The 21,704-nt window shown below is 28.2% G+C and overlaps 1 protein-coding gene across 1 annotated transcript in view; it reads left to right on the forward strand.

The window, feature by feature from the left end:
* Nucleotides 1-7,924: 7,924 nt before the first annotated feature.
* The window catches only part of HELRODRAFT_107370 (hypothetical protein), a gene marked incomplete at its 5' end in the record, with an annotated part of 32,990 nt that continues 19,210 nt past the window's right edge, over nt 7,925-21,704 (forward strand). Inside the window, 3 exons of the mRNA XM_009027182.1 lie at nt 7,925-8,019; nt 12,279-12,417; nt 12,700-12,805. Of these exons, the coding sequence (XP_009025430.1) occupies nt 7,925-8,019; nt 12,279-12,417; nt 12,700-12,805 (340 nt within the window). The remainder of the gene's footprint in view (nt 8,020-12,278; nt 12,418-12,699; nt 12,806-21,704) is intronic.

Raw genomic sequence — 21,704 nt, forward strand, 5'->3', positions numbered from 1 at the left:
TTAAAGAGTTAACAAATACGTATTAAGGTACATATACATATAAAAGTTATATGTTGTGTTGTATAAACATACTGATGTTATTGAGTTAATCACTTTGGAGATGTCTGTTTGCAGCGTCTGTAATGTATCAACTCAAAAGGGGACTGCAACGTATCAGCGCATGGAAGTTGATGTCAGTGTCTTCTGCCATCATATCACGTATGACTAAGTGGTGCATTGCTCGTTCGCTCGCGCTGTAATATTATTTACAATATGAAGGAGGTGGTTTCAAGTGGTGGTATTATGTAACTGTAAAGTTTCTACACAAGATTCCAGTATATTGGGATAGTTCATGGTTATTTATTTATTCACGTGAATCCGTGTATTCACAATCGCGCCAGCATACGGTTCTTTTAAATAGTCTAGACTGTTATAGGATGAAAACCACCGGACCAAAAAACCCTGAATAAAATATGCAGGACAAAACTGTACGGAAAATAAACCTTCAGGTCTCATGGAAAACTCCTACAGTGCAAACCCTTCCAGTGGCAAATCTGGTCAACTTTGACGGTGGCCACAATTTTGAAAATGTGGATGTTAAATATCTCACAAGTATGACACTTTTGAAACAATTGTCTTAGTGTTCTGCGGAAAATTTGTTGATGGAACATTCTCATACCAAGTTTCCCTTAAAATCAAAAATTTGAAACATCCATTCGTTTTTAAATGCATATTCTTCAGAAGTAATAACGAATTACAACAAAAATTTAAATTATTTAGATGTGCAATGCTACACAGTAAGAAAAATTAAGTATTTTTTTAGTTTCGAAGGTTCACTGAAAAAATTATGTTGATTCAAAATTGTGATTGTTTCACTGACTTGTTCATTTTATGAACTTTGAGCAAACATTAAGCAAACTTTATTTAAGTTTCTCTTCTCCATCAAATTTATTATTTTAACTTTGCTAAATAAATATTTGAAAAAGTCAGTTGAGATGATTTTAAATTTTAAAACGATATAAATTCTACCGAAAGTTTTAATGTAGTGAAAAGTGAAATTAAATGTAGTAGATGTAAATTTCTAAATCTAGCAGATTTGTAGATTTTGTCTGCCATTAAAAAAGTTGAGTAAATTTGAAATAAAATTAAACTTCATACAAAAATTGTGTGATTCATCAGTAGCCTTTGTTTGCTACCTGCCACACGCACTTCCATTTGAGGCTAGCAAACACATTGTTTACTATATTAAACTTCCAAATTGCTGAGTTGTATGTTGTATGTGTAAAATATTTGGAGAGAGGATAAATATTTAAGAAGTATAATTTTTACCGAGCTCACAAAAAAAGAACACGAAAGACGGATTTTTATAAAATATTGGAGATAATCTTTATTTAGACTTCGAGAAACTTTATAAATAAAATATTTTTACAATATTTTGAGAACCCGGATGGAAACAGTAAATTTCAAATAAGTATAATCAGCCTAGATAAATTTTAAAAACATTCACCAGATTCAATAATCTATTGAATATTCTATAACTATAAATAATGTTCTTATTTAGTGACTGACTTATTTGTTTGTATGTTTATATAGAAAATATTTACTACCCTATTAAGTATCGTTTACTTTATCACGGTTATTATTATACATTTGTATTGCTAATATGAGTTTATATCTTGTTTCGATGGTATTCAAAGCTGAGTGATAACAAGGTACTCAACAGAGCTGTGAGTTAATTATGGATAACATTGCATCGTCTACTTACATCGTTGCCGATACATGGTATCAGAGCCGATACAAATTCACTTTCATATTTATTCGATGCTAAATAGTATCCCTTAATGTTATTATGTGTTTGTTGGTGAGAATAGAAATGCGTAAACACAAAATAAAGGGAATTATGGGTGCACTGATAATGCAATATTCGGTTGAATCGGCTCAGGTCATCATCGCAATTTTTACTGCCACTTCATCCAATATAGCTAACAAGTCTCGCCGATGTTTTGATTGCTAAAGAGATGCATCAATAATAACAACTTAACTCAAATTTCATTTATTTTTCGATTAATACTTTATAAAAAGCATCCGGAATTTTTAAAAGATTGGATATCAGTGATGTTTGTTGATAATGAAATGCCCCTTAAAACTTTGTTAAAAATCTATTTAAGTGGAAAAAATATGGATATGGAGAAACTCTCAAACATTTGAAACAAAAAACATTGAAATCAACGAAATATAATTAATAAATTTCTAAAATTGTACAGTGATACTCCTCCCCAACGACCTCCAAATTTGCGACTCTCTCCCATTCTCGACCGTTATGTTTCTGAGGGATTGTTTTCACACTAAGCGTCTATTCCGATCAATGGCTTCTTCCAAAACCCGACCAACCACTTTAAAAAACACAAAAAATTATCGTTAAAACGTAAAATTTACAACTTTTGTAAAATTTTCCAAGTGTTTTTTGAAGTGTGGATTCAAGATCCCAACAACTAACGTAATTGAAAGTAATCATTTTCTGGTTTTTGTGTTTGTTTTCATTGTTTTTTTAGCTTGCATCTGTTTAAACAAAAACGATCAATGTTACTTATGAATTAATTATGTGAAGTGTAGTAAAGATGTTAGCTTTTTAATAGATATGAAAAATGTATAAAATCATTCATGTCATCAATGAAGTTGCTGAGGCAAACTAATTTTTATCGAAATGAATTAAATCATCAGAAATCACTCTCTCTTTCTTTCTCTTTCCCTATAAATCGCACTTTTGTAATGCTAGAATGATATAAATTGTGTGGTTAATTGTTTATGTATATGTGTAATTTTGTACGTGCCTGACCATATAATTCAGAGAAATGCACAAATGCGAATATAATCAAAATTCAAAATCATTCATGGTGAACGTGAGGTTTGGTACGTCCGCAGTTGTTCTTCTGCCCGTCGCGTATGCTTTCGCCTGTTGTGCTATTTAATTCAATATCTATTGATTACAATTTGAACAATAAAATGATCTATAAAAATGTACCTCGTGACCTCAGACTTAATCCAATGATTTAACGCTTAATTCGAAATCTGCGAAATGTTTTTGCTTTTTAACGATCTAACCAAATGTTCTTTTTAATTAAATTTTTTGGTAATGCGGATTATATTAATTAAAATGTTTTTCTCTTAATTTGCTATATAATGTTGGTATCGTATAACTTTAAATCATGCGATGTTAAAGTTTTTTAATCGAAATAAAATGAAGTGCAGTGCTAGTGCAAACGCACGGATCTTCCTTGGAGGGTAAGAGCAACCATAAAAAATCTAATATATAAGTAATGAGAATTTTAAATGGTTACGAAAAATAATTTTTATTCGCTAACAAATGTTCATGCCACACGCAGAATGATTTCAGAAGTGTTGGTTTATTGCACACCAGATGACATAAAATCTTACATATAAATACAGGCCATTTTGTCAGTGTCTTAATAAATAAACTTGAATCAAATGAAAATTTTTTAAATTAATTTTCATGTTTCAAGTTTTTTAAAACTATGTTGTTTTAAATTTATCTTTATCACGCCTCCTTGATATGAACATTTTTATTCAACATTTTGATAAACTGAATTCAGACACCTAATTTAAAAACTTTTGATCTGCATTTAATAATGAACGTTGACTGCCAAACTAAACAATCAGTCGTCTCGTTCGTGTGTGCAGCCCAAACCATGGCCACAACCACAACTCCTAATAATTACATAATAAAGAAGGTAGGTAAGTAAGTGAATGAACACTATAAACCCACGTATTGTTAAATAATCTTTAACTCTAAATTTTAACAGTTAGCACTACAAAACCTTGCGATTACCTCTGCTGATGGATATAAATAATTTTAGACTCACCCGACATATTATTCCTTCATTCATTCATATATTTATTCATTCATTCACTCACTCATTCATTCATTCATTCATTCATTCATTCATTCATTCATTCATTCATTCATTCATTCATTCATTCATTCATTCATTCATTTATTCATTCACTCTCAATCGCTCATTAATTCTCAATTGCTCATTCATTCATTCACATGCTGTAGAATCGGCGGAAGATTACATCATTGTTGAACATGAGTTTTATTCCAAAGAATACAATTTATACAGTTATTCAGGTTATTACTGCACTTTTTAATCAATGAAAAGTGATATAAACACCCACTCACCCACACACACACACACACACACACACACACACACACACACACACGCACAAAAACACACACACACTCACACAGACACTCACACACGCATACACACTCACACTCATAAGAAGCTCACGTGATAACTACAACGTCACAAAAATATTGACGCATGTGTACTCTGCTATTCAACAGCTATAAACAGGTTAACAAAATTCACATACCGGTTTCAACATACATAAATAAATAAATATACCTTATACATATATGTATATATATATATGTATATATATATATACATATATACTTGAATGTATGTAAACATATAACATCCATATGCCATTGTTTAAGTGTCTGTTAATTTAAACATGGTAAATTAAATTTATCTGCATATTTGCGAACGAATAACCTACACACACACCCACACACTCACACACAAACACACACTCACACACACACAAACACCCACTCACACACAAACACACTCACACACACAAACACACTCACACACACAAACACACGTAACTTGTTGCATTCCAACTGATCCAACAGTTTGAAAAAACCAGCATGTTACGGTGGGGCCGCTTTTGCTCAGGAATAATACACATACACATATATACTGTTATATATATATAATATATATATTACGTTTTTATGCCTCATACTACTGTTTCTTCCTTTTATACCAGCTTTAAGGAGTTCTTTATGTTCGGTCTCAAAATATTCTCAAGTATTCCAAATGTGTAAGTCTTGTTATCGTTAATTTGAAGTAATCGGAATTTCGATCAATAAATTCAAGAACCTAGAACATTTTATTTGGCACCAACCAAAGCAAACTTTTAGGATGCCGTGGCGTGGAGGTATTGTTCTGCCATCTTGTATTTTCCCTATTCTCCCCATTATAAACTTAACTGCTGCTTCTTCTTTCCAGTAAAGTGACACAGGCGTTTTATTTGATGCGGAGGTGTGCTTGCAGTTTAGGTGCATGTGATAGGCAAAGCTAATAAACAGGATATAATGACACAAATGCTTCCATTGCTTCATTTCAATTCCTATGGATAATCCAATGATAACTACTTTTGTATGACAAGCTGCATGTCTAATATATAAATTATTTTTCCGGTAAACAACACAAATTAACAAGGTGGCAAAACAACGATTTCAAATAGATGCACTTCAAACGAGAATTTAAAAAGAAGCATCGACTAAAAATCTCTATAATCATTAACCGAGCAAGATTATACTGTAATAATAACTGCACTGAATAAATAAGAGAGGTGTGCTAAGCTGTGCATTGCAAGCCACTACGTGTTTCGTGGTCGCCTGCCATATGTTACTCACTGGCGTTCAAAAACCTGGTGCGAACGTACCTGAAATAAGCGGACTATAAAATAAATAAAGCTCCTATAAAATATATTACAAATATACACACATACTTAGGCTTACGCAAACATATTTGTATATAAAAATAATTATATAAAAACATATTCATATATAAGATGAAACAATACGTTATGTAAAAAAATCAATGTGAACATATTTAATTTAGTTTATTTTGAATTTTAATAAACTAAACGTTCTCCTAAAATCTTTAGTGAAAAAAATCGAAAAAAACGAACTATAAACATATTAACGCCAAACATTCGGTAGAATTTATAGAATATTTAAAAAATATATATATATATTTATATATTCAATTAAGACTGTCAGAAATGTATTTATTGACGAAAATCACTACTTGCTCCGAGTTAGCTTTCTGTTTAGTTTTTATTTTATCGGTATTCCGATACCATCTTGCTGTGATTTTTATTACTAATATAATATAAATATTGGATTAAGACTGTCAGAAATGCATTGTCTGGAACATAAACTTAAAATGCATTTATGACAGTCTTAATCCAATATTTACTAAAAAACCACGGACTGGGAGCAACATCGAGAACGACCACGATGATCGACTGGGACATGAACTTATAATCAATAATTTCAATAATCAAAGATATATATAGTTATTAAGAAATATACAGTATATACGACAGTCTGAAACCAAATGTATATGTATGAACTATCTAAGCAAATGTAACAAACATTAATTAACGCATGTCTATTTGTCTACTTTTTTCATGTTAAAATAAATGTAGACACTGTCTAGTATATTTTACTATACGAATATGGCCGGATAGTGAAAAGGCTAAGCTCCGGTGCAACCCTAATACATACATACACCCATATTTACATACATATATATATATATATATATATATACACATAAATAAATACATATTAATAATATTAGTTATATATGTATCTTTATTGTTTAGATTATATATTAAAGTTAATACTGTAGTCGTGATGAAAACAGGCTGCATATTGTAAAGCTTGAAGCAAATGTTTTAAATTGAAATTGGGTGAATAACATATTGTACAATATATATATATATATATATATATATATATTTATTTATTTATATAAAATATATATATATATATACGCATACAATTTTATTAAATTCTATCGCTATAGTATTATTTACTTTATTATTAGAAAAATAGAGAAATTAAAATTAATAAAAATACTATAGCGAAAGAATTTAATGAAAATTGTATATATATATATATATATATATTTATATGTGTATATAATACAGTAACAATGATTAATTTATTTTTAATATAATATAATACATATATATAACATACATATGTTCATATATTACAGTGAACCTGATTCACCAATTTTTAATACCAGCCTCGCACGCTTAGTGCGTTGGGATGTCGACTAGCTGATCGTTTGTAACTTGTTATAAGAATTACTTAGTTATGTTAAATTAGAATAAATTTCTACGTTGAATAAAATTCAATTAAAAATGGAAAATTAATTAAATTTTGTAGAAAATTTTTGATAATTCGGTGTTTGGGCCAGAGTTGGAGTACTGGATTAATTGTCGTGGAATCGCCATGTTGGTTATTCTTTGTCATGTTAATCGCCTAGAGTCTTTTTTATAGTAAAGTAAAATACATAAATATTGCTGTCAAAATAATTTTTTTATCGCCTAATACATCGAATTATTTGTATCATTAAATTCACAATGTTGCCGCTAATTTTCACCTCATTTTCTTAGCATTCTTTTCACATTATTTTCATTTTGAATGTCGTTTCGTCTGGTTGAAATTCCGGGATTTTTAGAGAATCAAAATCAAATATTTGACTTTCGAGTTTAAATTCAAACTTTGTTCAGCAGTGATGAGAAGATCACGTTAACGGGTTTTTTGCGTGAAAAAGCAGCGATCTCATTTTGTACTAATTAAAATATTTAATTTACTTATTTATATTTTTGTATGTATTATTTATATTTTGTCTTTTTTATTCTCAATTTTAACCAGTACTAAGTAATAGTGCTGTACTAGTCATTTTTTCTTCCTCAGCTCAACAGATCATCACAAAACAGGTAGCCCGCTCTTCTTTGAATCTTTGATTTTAATTAGTATCGCAGTAACTAACATACAACAGTGAACTTGAACGAACAGCCCCTCGTCTATCTACTATTGCTTGTCTTAAACACAGTTTTCGAGCAACATCCCATTAGCTGATAATTTAAATTGGTTATGATGTTAGATCTAGATAAGGGCGACTCATTAGTGAAGGCGAGTGACATGTTAAGGACACAGTTACATCAAATTTCTCATCAAGATGTTACCAAACAACAGCAACAAGAAGAGCTGTCCATGTTTGATTTTTATAAATTAGTTGGTCTTCAATCAACATCTATGACACTGGATTGCATATCTTTAATTATTGCCATTATCATCTTTGGAGGCTGGTGGTTGCAGTGGATTATTCATGTTACTGCCATAATATATGGGTATGTGTAGTTATATTTTATATTTAACAAATTATTTGAATATCTTTATTTCAACAACTGCGACATTTTTTCACCTTTAGTCATTCATTCTCTTTTACAGTTTACCATCATGTAGTGGCAGATCTGAAGATTTTATGAGCAGTAGTTGTATTAAAAGTCAGTAAAACTCATTGTTTTAACCAGAAAAAGCAAAGATTTTTACAAAAAATATCTTTAATAAACAAAAAATATCATCAGCCTAATTTGACTACATGTTAGCTCCCCATGAAATTTTTCAAGTTGTCTAGATCCGCCACTGGCATCATGTTTTACTGGTTATCATATAGAGTTCAAGTTATATATTTCTACTAAATTACATAGCAATTATTATAATTTAGTTACACAAATGCAGCTGTTTTGAAGGATGTGAGTTTATAAATTAAACATGTTGTTGAAGACCTCTGCCTACTCCAGCGATAATTCAAATTTTTAATATAAATTTTTTTTAGTTTTCACTAGTGTCATAGTTTCTAAACATCGGACAAATAAGATTAACATTTCCAGTTATTGAACTGTTACTTAGTTGACTAGATGCTATTTTGATTTTATTAACAATCAATTAATTAAGTGGATCAAACAGGATTTAATTAATTAATTAGGCAATTAATTACATTGCTTGTGATGATAGCTTAAAAAACATTATTATTTACCACCTGTAAAGGCTAATGCTTGTTAATTGATCTATCATTTAGTGATAAGAACTGTCTGTAGTCATACAGGGATGTTATTAATGTTGTGAACTCCATTTTTTAATAATTATAATGGCAATAACAATTACTAATATTAATATTGTTTTTTTAATTTTTATTTTTAATTATTTAACAATATATGTGTGTAGCATAAAATCTATTGGCATTTTATGAGGTGAATGTTTTTAATTAATAGAAATTAATGAAAATGCTTAATAAGGCTAGAACTTGTATGAGAATAAATTTCTTGAAATTAAAATCATCACAAACATCTGTTGGGTTTCATCCATTTATATGCTCATGATTTTTATCAGTCAAATTATTAATGATAAGCAGATTAGAATAATTCTGTTTGATGCTGGTGTCTTTTTCTTGTCTTGTTGAAATTCAATAACTTGTAATATTACTTGAGATTTAAATAAAAGAAAATTGTACAAATCAAATGTATATATATATATATATATATGTGTGTGTGTGTGTGTGTGTGTGTGTGTGTGTGTGTGTGTGTGTGATTATATTTATAAGTATAAAATTTTTATAAAAATTTAGGTATTTTATTTATAATAATAAGTGTATTTTCATTTTATCTTCTTCCTCCTCAGTTATCTTTGTTATAATGTATCTTTTTATCTCTTTTTTTATCGCTACAGCTAATTTTGAATGATAAAAATGAAAAAATTATGAATCTTGCATAAAGATGTTAATATGTCCTCATTATTGAACATTAATTGCATGCTCTAGTTCTAATTAGCTTCCAAAATATCATTTTCTTTATTTCTTGATTAATTTATTTAAAATCAAGTCAATTGCAGTGAAATAACAAATAAAGTGGTCATCAGAGGCCAAATAAGAATAATACTTGCATAGGCCACTATGTCACTACAAAAGAAAACCTATAAACGTTTAAAGTAAGTTTAGATGTTTAGATAATTAAGTAAGTGACATCTTTATACAAAGTCCTGTGATGAAAACTGAAAAAAAAATAATGACACAATTATGAAAGTACAATTAATAATTAAGGAGATAACAGAGAAAAAAAACAAACAAACAATTGTACATGACAAATCAGGATTATACAACTGAAGCATTAACATAATCACCATCATCTTCCTCATCATGGTCACAGTTACAGTAATTATCATCATCATTAACATATCCATCTTATACTTAAGTATGTTAGTGCAATTTAGGAAATCTCACATGATATCTCTATTTAATTGCCATCCATCTTTTTCAACATCCTTAATTATGTATCATCATTTATTGATGCTACTTAACAGTGCAGATGCTGGCAATTAAGAAATTTTATAATTACTTGGTCTGCCATTACCACAAGCTAATGACCTACCAATTTATATTCATGTTCATCTATTTTTCGTTATTTATAAATATATGATTTTATTTATCTTCAAACTCAAATTGATGATAAAACTCTTATAGTTTATGCTTGGGTTTTACATAGTTGTAAATTTAAATGAGGGACTCTTTCTGTATGATTTACTAGCAGTCATATTATTTTTAATTTTTGCAAACTACATTATGGTAAACACATTGATCTGATGTTTGATGTTCATTGTTGATTTATTCTCTGACTTTATGTCATAGATATAGTATGATTTGTTTTGATTTGTTAAAAAATTGTCATCATTTTACTTGATTGATGTTGAACTTAGTTTAACTTTGAAGTTAAGTGTTATTTATATTTGCATCCGTTATGTTGAAGATAGGTGAAGTTGAAGTTTTCTAAATACTTTTTATTCTTGAGATCTTTCCACTTCTACCTTTCAACATTTAAAATAAGCTGGTAAATTCATTATTTGGTTCATAAATTGTTGAAAGTGTTTTGGGTGTATATAAGTATTTGAGTGTTCTTATCAAAGGTAAATCACAGCTTGTTTTGTATGAAAACTATGGTTGTAATTATTATTACTATTATTATTAAAATTATTATCATTACAGGAAATTTTAGATTTTTGTATTACTATGTAGAAGGTTTTACACCACTATGTAAATAATGTGATGATCCATGTATTAATAAACTGTTCTATATCTTTTGTTTAGACCTATGAATGTCCTCCCATGTATATTTCAATATTTTCTTGGAAGGGGTGCTGAATGGTTTCTTAAGTTCTCTGCATTGAAAAGGGCCCTATTTTGGGGTGGATGTAGTGGAGACAACTATTGTCGTCAAATTTTTGCCATTTTTCAAAAATCACCGTGTTAAACTAATAATGGGTTAATTTATTTTTGACATTGCCTGAGAGAGTTCAACAGCAGTTACTTTTAACACATATTTCATTCAAAAAGGATTGTCTGATTGGATGTTCTCTTTTTATTCTATCATAATTAGCTACCAACACAGTTGATCAAAAGAACATGTCAATGACATGCCTACTTGACCTTTTAAGATAATGATCCACAAATATCAAAAATATGTGCAAACAAATTTGATTTGAATTGAATATGTCATTTTTACCAATTCACATTAGTATTGTTATTATTTATTATTATTATTATTGTTGTTGTTGTAGTTGTTGTTGATGGTGATGATGTTTTTACTGTTATGATGTTAATGTCATTTTAAATCGAAATGGATGCTTAGATATTTCATTTATTCAGCATTTAATTGCTCACATATTCATATTGTATGTGAGATTCAAAGTTTGATATTTACATTTCTTCTTAGTTTGAATCATTTTCAAGCAGCAAACACATCATTGGAATTGTATCTTTTTGTAGTTTGTGTCAAATGTGGTTTTTTTTTGTAATTTGCGTCAAATGTTGAAAAAATTTGAAAAAATTCATTTCAATATATGTGTAGTTTTTTGTTAAGATTTTTATATTTGATAACACAATAATAAATTATCATAGGAAACATAGCCACGCATGACCCAGCATAATATAAATTAATGAGTGGCTATGGGGACGGAACCATTAAGTTGTAATCATGTAAAAATGATAAATTTATATCATTGAGCTAAAGATATTACAAATATTGTAGCTTGAGTTAATTGTAGTTATTTGATTTATTTTTAATGGTTATTGAGTGGTTACTAAATGGTTACTACTATGATGATGATGAAACTAACAGTGAAATAGATGATCCCAGTTACAGTTAATCTTAATGTCTACCATTCAATGGTCAGTTTTTTTCAATGCTGATCAGTCAGAATAGTTTTCTTTCTTGTAGTTTTTCTCTCATTTACATTCTATTTTCATCTTGTTTTAGATTTGTTGTGCATGTATTTAAATGAGAAGGTTTCATTCTTCTTGTTTCTGCTATTGTTTGTTCTCCTTTGATTGTTGGTATCTTAATTAGACAACACTTCAAAACAAGACAATGTAACAACACAAAACTTAAAAATTCTTATAAATTATCTCAAATAGTTGAGAACAAATTGTTATCAATATAACAAAGTCAAATTTTAAAGCAAATTAATTAATTGATTAATAAATTTAAAATAAAGTAATTTTAAAATTGATATCTACCATACCAAACTAATATTAACAAACTAAATCATCTTCAAACAGTCGAATAAAACTTCATCGGAAGCTATCAGCTCCACCTGATTTCCAGTTCCCTGGCGTCAGCATACTGAAGCCACTGACAGGGGTTGATCCAAATCTCTATGCCAATCTTGAAACCTTCTTCCATCTATTGTATCCCAAGGTAAGTTGAAAATAAATGGCTTTTTATTGCTATTATTACCATTTCCAGGTTCATTATTGTATGACGGGCATTGTATGTGATGCCATCATTGATATTTAATAATTGCACAACGACTTGATCTTTTGAAAACTACTTAGTAATTAATTTGAAATTAATTGATTTTTTTTATTTTACATGTTTTTCATTTTTTAAGAAAATTAAGTTGTGTTTTTCAAGGGAGATTGCATTCATTTTTGCACATGATACATGATTACAACTAACAGTTCTGATGATTTTTTGCAGTATGAAATACTGTTCTGCATAGAAGAGGAGACTGACCCGGCTGTCATGATAGTCAAAAGTCTGCTCAACAAATACCCAAATGTCGAATGTTCACTTTTTGTCGGAGGTCAGTGATGCTGTGCTGTTTTCAATGAGTTTCATACTTTTCTATCTTATGGGCTTCTTTAAAAATGATATATCGTTTAGAGTATTATCATAATGTAATATCATTAATATTATTATTAATATAATATCTTCGATAATTGGAGTGTGATGCAAGTTGCTTTTATTAAGCAATTGCTTTGTTATTGCTGTCATTGTGACTGATTTGATTAAATTAAATTAAAATATCGCATATTTGTATATAGATTAACCTCGGAATAATATCTATTTGATAATTTTTCTTTAAATTTAACAAATTAGGCAGGTAACATACATAAGCTTTTCCTGTGAAATTTGGCTAAATTAAATGTTAAACATAGGCACAATTTACTCTTAAAAATTGTGACTCTTTAACAAAGATATAAATATCTCAAGCCTATTTTTTTAGAGCAACATTTTTCCTCATCTGTTATCAATTCATAAAATGTTACTAGAAAATTTTCCATCCACACATCTTTTTAATATGTTAGTTTAGTAGTAGATGGGTCAATATCATTGATGTTTGTAATGTTGTAAAATGAAGTTGGTTCTTTTTTGTTTGATTGCTTGTTGTTGTTGTTCCTTACCTTGTTGTTGTTGTTGTTGATTACGTTGATTGCTATCATTGTGATCAGACATCAGAAAGAGAATTATCAGGGGTGCATGTTGTTGTTGTTACTAAATTAAAAAGTACAACACAAGATGTTACCAGCATTTCAATTGATTGATAATGATTTCTTTAATTTTTCTATTATTCCATACGTTGTTGTTGTTGTTGTTGTTTCTAAATTTTTTTTATTCACAAGCTTACACTCTGTATGTATATGCAATGGATTGATTATCTTGTTTAGATTAGGAAGATATTTGTATAATTACTTACTGACTGATAAGTATTAGTTCATATAGTATTATTAAATAATTAGATAATGATGGTGATTACGATGTGGTTGATAATATGATGATGTTCATTGGTTATAATTTTTGGTCTATATCAGATTACATACATATTATTTAACTTTATCTTATGAACATAATTAATATGCTTATATTGCATTGTTAGTAACAGTTCTCAGATTATCCACTTTGCAAATTTTGACCCACCCACAGTAATTATCTTTATCTGTAGCCCAACTCTACTGATTTTAAAAGCACCCCTTTTTAGTTGTCAGTTTTTATATTCAAATCACTCATTGTTGTGTGCTCCAGCATATTAGTAATAAAATTTTAAAATTTGTAGGAACTCTTCAAGACATTTGAATTATGTATTATAATTTTATTAAAATTATATTATATTATTAATATAATATAATTATATTAGCTATAATTAGCTAGATATAATTAGTTATAATATAATTTATAGCTCAGAATTTAGCAATTGAAAGGACAAGTTTATATTTATTAACATTATTCAAATAAAAATATGAGCTGGTATTTTATTTGTGAGCACATTTTATTGTGAGCCACATCATCATTCATCTTTGATGTGATGTTGGTCAACATCATAGTTGTCTATCCAGTATAATATTCAGGATGGTGACGATGACGATGGGATTTTTTCACCAAACTATATTTATTCAAACTTATATGTATTTGGAAGGAGACCATAATTGATGAAATATTTGATAATATATGGAGTTTTTAGCTCTTTAGCTTCTTACTCACTAGTGTAAGATTATAAGATGCATCATTGGTTAGGTTATGTCCGTTGGTATATAAAAGTGTATATATATATATAAAGAGTAAAATAAAAAAAGTTTAATTGAAAATGTTTGTTACATTAGTTGGTTTGACATTTTGGAGTTTTAGTATAATGTAAAATCAACATACATTTGAGTGAATTACACTGTAGGCTTGCTAGCAGCCTAAGCATTGATTTTCATTTGAAACATGTTCTGTTCATGATCACACTGATTCAAAGCATGATATGTTTGTTTTCTTGTCACCCTCAAATACATTTTATTTTATTTGATCTGTATATATTTTTTGAGCTCAAACTTCTGTGGAATATTGTTATTAATAAAAAAAAGAATATTTGCTTTAGTTTGCTTATTTTATTGTTTACCTTGTATCTGTCTATGTAGAAAATAATCATTGTATGTTTATTTATTGTGTAACGTTTATTCACCTTACCTATAAGAGGTACTTGAGATTATTTCTGATTTACATTCCTTTTCAGAATGTTTGCAATTTAACATTCTATTACTGGAATACTTAAATTTGCATATGTGTGAATTTGTGGAAAATATATTATTATTAAATTTATACTTTGTTCTTAATTTGTTTTTTTTTATCATTCCATTAAATTTGAGTAGAAAAAACAAACACGGAAATGAATAATATAGAGAGGAGTTTTTTTTTATTCTAAATTTATATTATATTTATATTATATCTGTTTCCCCTTACATCATAATTTTTAAACTGGAAAATTTGTGTTTTTTCCCTGAAAATGTTGGGTTGAATTTTTTAATGTATAACCTGGAAGTGATGTGATGGGAAAGTTATAAAAAGTTATATAGTTTTTAATTTTTTTATCTTTTTAAATTTCAACCTTCATGCTGACGAATGTCATATGCTATTGTTATGATAAAAACGTGTTTCTCAGTAATGTTGGTATGATATGATGTCTTAGCGGTTTTAATGCTGTTGTTTTATGTACTTGAGCTAATAATTCAGTTCAGTTGGTATTCTATCAGAAAGCAATTTAATTGATGTTTCTTAGACCAGCTTGACTTAAATAGTTGAACATTTTGAGAGATACCCTACATTATAATAGTGAAAATAAGTGTGCATAATGCTTTTATTATCTGTTTTTAACATTGCATCATTGTCATATTGTCACCATGCCATTGTCAAATTACCATTATATAATCATCATATCGTTTTTGTTGTGGTCTAGACTGTAAAAGTTATTTTTTTAGAAACTTTTAATTTCAATAAATATGTTTATCATTATGTGTCATTGTTGCTTTATGGTTGCAACAACACCATTCTCACATAACTGTAAAGTCAGCCATCCTTCATTATTCATTGCAGTGTAGAACTAGTTATAAGATTACTATCAGATTTCAACCTTTCAGTAAACCTAATAGCACAGTAAATTATGTTTGATAATTATTTTTATATTAAATTTTTGCTTAGATTTTCCAGAATTAGCCATTGAACATAATTTGAAATTTAATATTTATAAATAAGTCACTATGCACAAATTGTATTACATTCATCAGAATTATATTTAGTTTACTATGCAATTACTTATTAGCAATTTAGTAATAAGCTTTCTTTTAATCATATTGAATAATTAATTAACTATAACATTGGCTATTACTCATGAGATAACTAAGTAACCATTTTAAATAATTACTGAATAAATGAATGGCTACTGACTATATAATGAGTAAATAGTTCTTACTGTTGAAGCATTGTGAGTTTATCATCCAACATTAAATTTGTCTAAACAATTGGAATAGATTTGTTTATTTAAATATTCGGGTGATATAGTACTCTTTAAGTTTTGTGAGTTTAAAGATGGAGGTGTTTTTATAATTATGGATAATGTTGTACCCAATGATGGTGTTGATGCCATTGATGATGATGAATATGTTTATAAGGTTGATGATGAGGTGAATGATTAGGAAAAACTCATACTTGGTTCTCCTATGATGATGTCTCTACAGCCAGGAGTGTTTGTTGTGCTGTTCTCTTTGCAGTGATTAGCTTTTTTTATTATACCATAAATATTTTAAATAATGAAAATTTGGACTGGTATTATTTGGTCTTCATTTTGCAGTTTACACACAATTTATAATTTTCAAAATAATATCCATTACTATTCATATTAATATTAATGACAAGTTTTATTTAAAAAAGATTTTTAGGCTAGGATTTTAATGGTTATTTGTAATGGCGAGGTTTTCATCTATCTAATATACCTTTATTGCATTCCAATGTTAAGTTAAACTTGAAATTACATAATAGACAGCAGTATAACTAAACAATAGTGGCTTAGTGCTTAATGATAATGACATAATGAAACACATAGGAATGTTGTAACAATGTTGTAACAAATCAAAATAACAATGGCATGAGTGGCCACAGTTCAATTAAAGCAGCCCAATGTCAACATCATTTACCTAAGTGGCAGCCAGCACATTCAACAAGGAAGGCAGGCACATGTGGAAAACTTAACTTAATTACATGTAGTTTGGCATTTAATTTTTACCGTTTGTGGTGTTAATATATTTTTTATTTCGTTGACATTTTATGCTAGGCCGTTTTTGTGTCACATTAACAATGTGATGTCATAATGATCTCGTCCATATCATCAGCTATTCTGTTTTGGTTAACGAAATTCATTCTATCAAAATTGCATGCTTCTTTGATGATATTGTAATTTGTTTACTTTAATTTTTTGTAAAAAATGATTAATTATATAGTATGAAGTATAGATGCTGTATGTTGTAAGCTGTTTATGATCTTTAATAGCTGCAATATTAACAGGTTTTGTAAAATGGTTCATCGTGATTTATTGTTTTAAAAGTAATTTTTATATTTCAGTTAACTGATAGGACAAACACGCTCACCTGTTGATCAGTTAGATTTCTCTGTTACCATTGTCTTAATTTCTTAATAATCCTCTTTATTTAGTCTTGTTTATTTATTTATGTTTCAAGGTAACTTTATCTCTTCTCAAAATTATTTTGAATAAACTTAGCATTCATTAACCTCCCTTTCTTCTTTTCATTTTTTTCAAAAAAGCCAAACCACCTTAGCCAGCCTACCCAACCTTATAACATTTGCAAACACCCACTTCAATGTTTTTCAAGAACTTCATCATTTTGCTTATCCTTCATTCTTATGTTTGAACTTCTAGTTATTATAATGTTAATGTAAGGCGGTGGTTGTTAAGTGGCAAGAATCAAGTTTATTTTTCAAACTTTCTTCAAAGCTACCGTAATATGATTATTACAAATTTTCAAAATGCATTCTGTTGTCATCAATCTTGTATATCTACTAGCAAGTACCTACAATATCTAGTAAAATAAATAATTTCTATATTGACACAATTTAAATTATTCTAATTTATTGGCAATCCATAACACTTTGACATGCTCATTTATTTATTAAGTGATTTAAAATATGTTTGTGATTTTGTCTTGAATAATAACAACTCTTGGGATGAATAATAATTTTTACATATTTGCATAACCTGTTATGGTAATAGATGATAACCACTTGAACGAAAATATTTCTCCAGACTGTTTTAAATACGCTTTAAGAATTGTCTTCATACCTATTGTTTGTTTGTTAGTTTGTTTGTTTGTTTGTTTGTTTGTTTGTTTGTTTGTTTGTTTGTTTGTTTGTTTGTTTGTTTGTTTGTTTGTTTGTCTGCCCGTATATTTTTACATTTTATTTGCTTTTTTTGGAAATACAAATGCTGTGCACTTATAATAATAATTATTATTATTCGTCTTGTTACATTTCATTGTTTTGTTTTGTCTGTTTTTTTTTTAATTTTTTATATTTAAAATAATTTTTATTCAATTTGAGGATGTTTTTCATAAAAAATCAACAATCATTTTATTTTGATTTTCTCTGGTTTGCAGCCATTTTGATGTGTATGCTGACACATTGCATTTGATTTGTGGTGACACATTGCATTCTTGATAATTTCTGGGTTGTTTGAATTTTTTCAATTGAGTGTTTGTTTGATCAAGCCAAGCAGCAGTGGCAGTATGTATGCATGATGAAATTTGAGGAATGAAACAAGCTGATGAAGATGAATGACATCATCTTAGACATGATTTGACCATATTCATCATTCTATATTTAATAACTGATTCATATGATATTATACTTTTGCATAGCTTAACAATGATTAATAGATTTTATACATTGATTATGATTTTTAATAAAGTGAACATTATAGAAATATATGCAAGGCCGTGCACAGCTGTTTCTTTCTCATACAGGACAATTTTTCATTTGCTTTGCGAAAATTCCTCATACCTACCTTCCTACATTTTACCATCTTTTATACCTGAAGACAATTTTTAACAAACTGCATCATATTTCTTATTTATTCATTTAAGATATTAAATTTTTACTGATTTGTCAAATGTGTTTTGTATCTTTTGAAAAAATTGTTCTGCTTTCTTCACTTTGTTTCCATTTTATCATTCAATGATTTCTCCTGAATGTTTATAATGTAACCATTTTAAAAATTCTTGTTAAATTTCTTTCATTGTTATAACTTGCATTTCATGCAAACTTCCATTTCAACTAACAAACAATGATGAAGTATTATTATTTTCTGATACTTTGGCATAGAGTTATAAGATATTGTTTGATATAGAATGTTCTTACAATGAAATATAACATGAGAAGGGGTAAAGAAGTATTTTTTTGCATTTTTTCACATTTTTATTTGAACGTTCAGTATGAAGGAAACCAGAGTTTCAAAAAACTTTGTGCAAAGAGTTTTTTTGTGTTGTTAATAATGTATGCTGAATGTGGGTTGTGCATAATTTTTTAACAAATAATGTCATAATTTATAGGAATCGTTCATTTATTTATAAACAGTGCATTATATATGAAAGGAGTGTTGTTTATTTATGGCAAAAGGTGGGCTGACTTGTTCATTGATTGGTTTTTGGCAGTATAAACAATGAAATGCTGCTTATTTTTAATTAATTAACTAATTTCTTTATTTATTTTAGACACAGCTAACTTTTTATGAAATGAATGTTCATAGAAAAATCAAGCATGGATTTTGATCTTTAAAAAATAAAATTAATAATTTGTCATTTTCATCCTTATCATCCTTAGCATCACCGCATGACTGCACTATTTCAAAAATGTTCAAAACATATGTCATCCTGACATTTGACGGTTCAGTTTGTGAAAAGAAACATACAAAAAAATATAATGGAATTAAATTCTTGTGGCAAAAAATATAAAAAACATTTGTTTGTATAAATTCATCATGTGATTTGTAACAACACAAAACATAATATAGATACTATTGATAAAACGTATTTTATTTGTATATTTATTGGATAATTCTTCCTTATAATGTGTTAAGAGATGTTTCTCTATTAGTCTTAATAACTTCTGGTCCATTGTTATTATCATAATTTTAAGTTCATAATCTAAATTAAAGGTGTTGTCATTCAAGTTCAGCCTAGTTTTACAACTTTAGACAATTATTTAATACTGCTAAGATCTTAATACCAGTGCTTCTCAAGCTTTTTGGTTCCGCGGACAATGTATCAATTCGAAAAATGAAAAAGGTATTAGAATACAGAAAAAAAGCTTAAAATAGATGAAAATTCATAATGAAAATTTAATGAAACTGTTGTTATCCGATAAGGCCTTATTTAGATTTTTCATAAATCATCTTCAGTGCAGGTTTGGCTTATACAGTTTCTTTAAACAAAGCAAGGTTCTTTAGCAACGCAATGCCAAGTTTACTAGTTTATTAGACTTCATCTTTGTTGTTGTCATCTCTTTGTTCTTCATTGTTCCACTAAATGAAATATTATTTATATTTATTGCAATAATCTTCAGTGGCTTTAACAAGCAAGACTAATTTTATAAAAACATTAACACAACATGATTCGTAGATAGGTAGTTGAATTGATTGATTAATGGATGATTCAATAAATGATTGAATAAAAGATGGAATAAGTGAAGAATTAATAAATAATAAATTACTGAATTATTTACATAACAAATTATATATCATCAAGTCAGGTTAGATAACATTTGATTGTTTTTTCAGTAACTTTTTAGAAGATTTGCAACTGGTTTTGTCATTGCAATTATCTAATTATTGCAAAACTACTTAAATGATGATGAATTTTTGTAATTGGAAATTGTTATGTTTCACGGCCATTTTCTCTCCCTCTTTCTCTCTCTCTTTCTCTCACTCTCTTTTCTCTCTCTCTCTCTCTCTCTCTCTCTCTCTCATTCTCTTTCTCTCTCTATATATATAATATAATATAACTTGTCAAAAGCACATTTTGAGACTGTTGGCGAAAATATATCATCTATATTTTAAAAATATTTATTTTAATATAAATTTATTCAATTGCTGAATGGTATAAAGTCCTTGTGAATTCGAAGTTAACACAGTTAACCTTGCTGTTTTAACACAGTTTCATGAATGAAATAATATTCTTTTCTTCAATCCTCTTTGAAATGCTAATTTTTTATACATGTTTTTGAATATCATATACTATATAATATGTATGTATGTATGTATGTATGTATGTATTTTTTTTTTATTTTTTTTTATTTATTTTATTTTCAATAAGGGAACCAAATAAGTTTAAATGAAAAAACTTGTGGAGAGGCCACCCTAAGTACTTTACTTGAGATATATATGCAATTTAAAACAGAACAGAAAATATACAAATTAAATTTCAATGCATGCAAAAATCGATAAATATAGTCAGTAGGATTAACACTCGAAAAACAAAGTTAATATCTGAACATATAAGTATATACAGATATTACTAATGAATCTACAATCAAAAACAGAAAGTAGATTGGCAATGTGAGATAATTTATAGTATTTGATACAATAATTAAAAGTATGGATTGATTGAAGAGATGAATAAACGAGTCTAAGTGGACAGAAACATATGCTGAATTTAAAATAATTATTAGCGATGAAATGAGCCATATATAGTGTAATATATAAAAGGTTAAGATTTAGATGGTGGTGTCGGGATCAAGCAAATTTAACCGCGATCTCAGTTTAATTTTAAAATGGTACAATTCAGTGATAACCCTAATATCTGGGGGTACAAATAATTGCCAGATCTTAGGGCCCAAAATTTTAAGACTAGTTGCAACGAGCTTAAGGCGGGTTTTTGATGGAT

This window comes from Helobdella robusta, assembly GCF_000326865.2.
Source record: "Helobdella robusta unplaced genomic scaffold HELROscaffold_5, whole genome shotgun sequence".
Lineage (NCBI taxonomy): Eukaryota > Metazoa > Annelida > Clitellata > Rhynchobdellida > Glossiphoniidae > Helobdella > Helobdella robusta.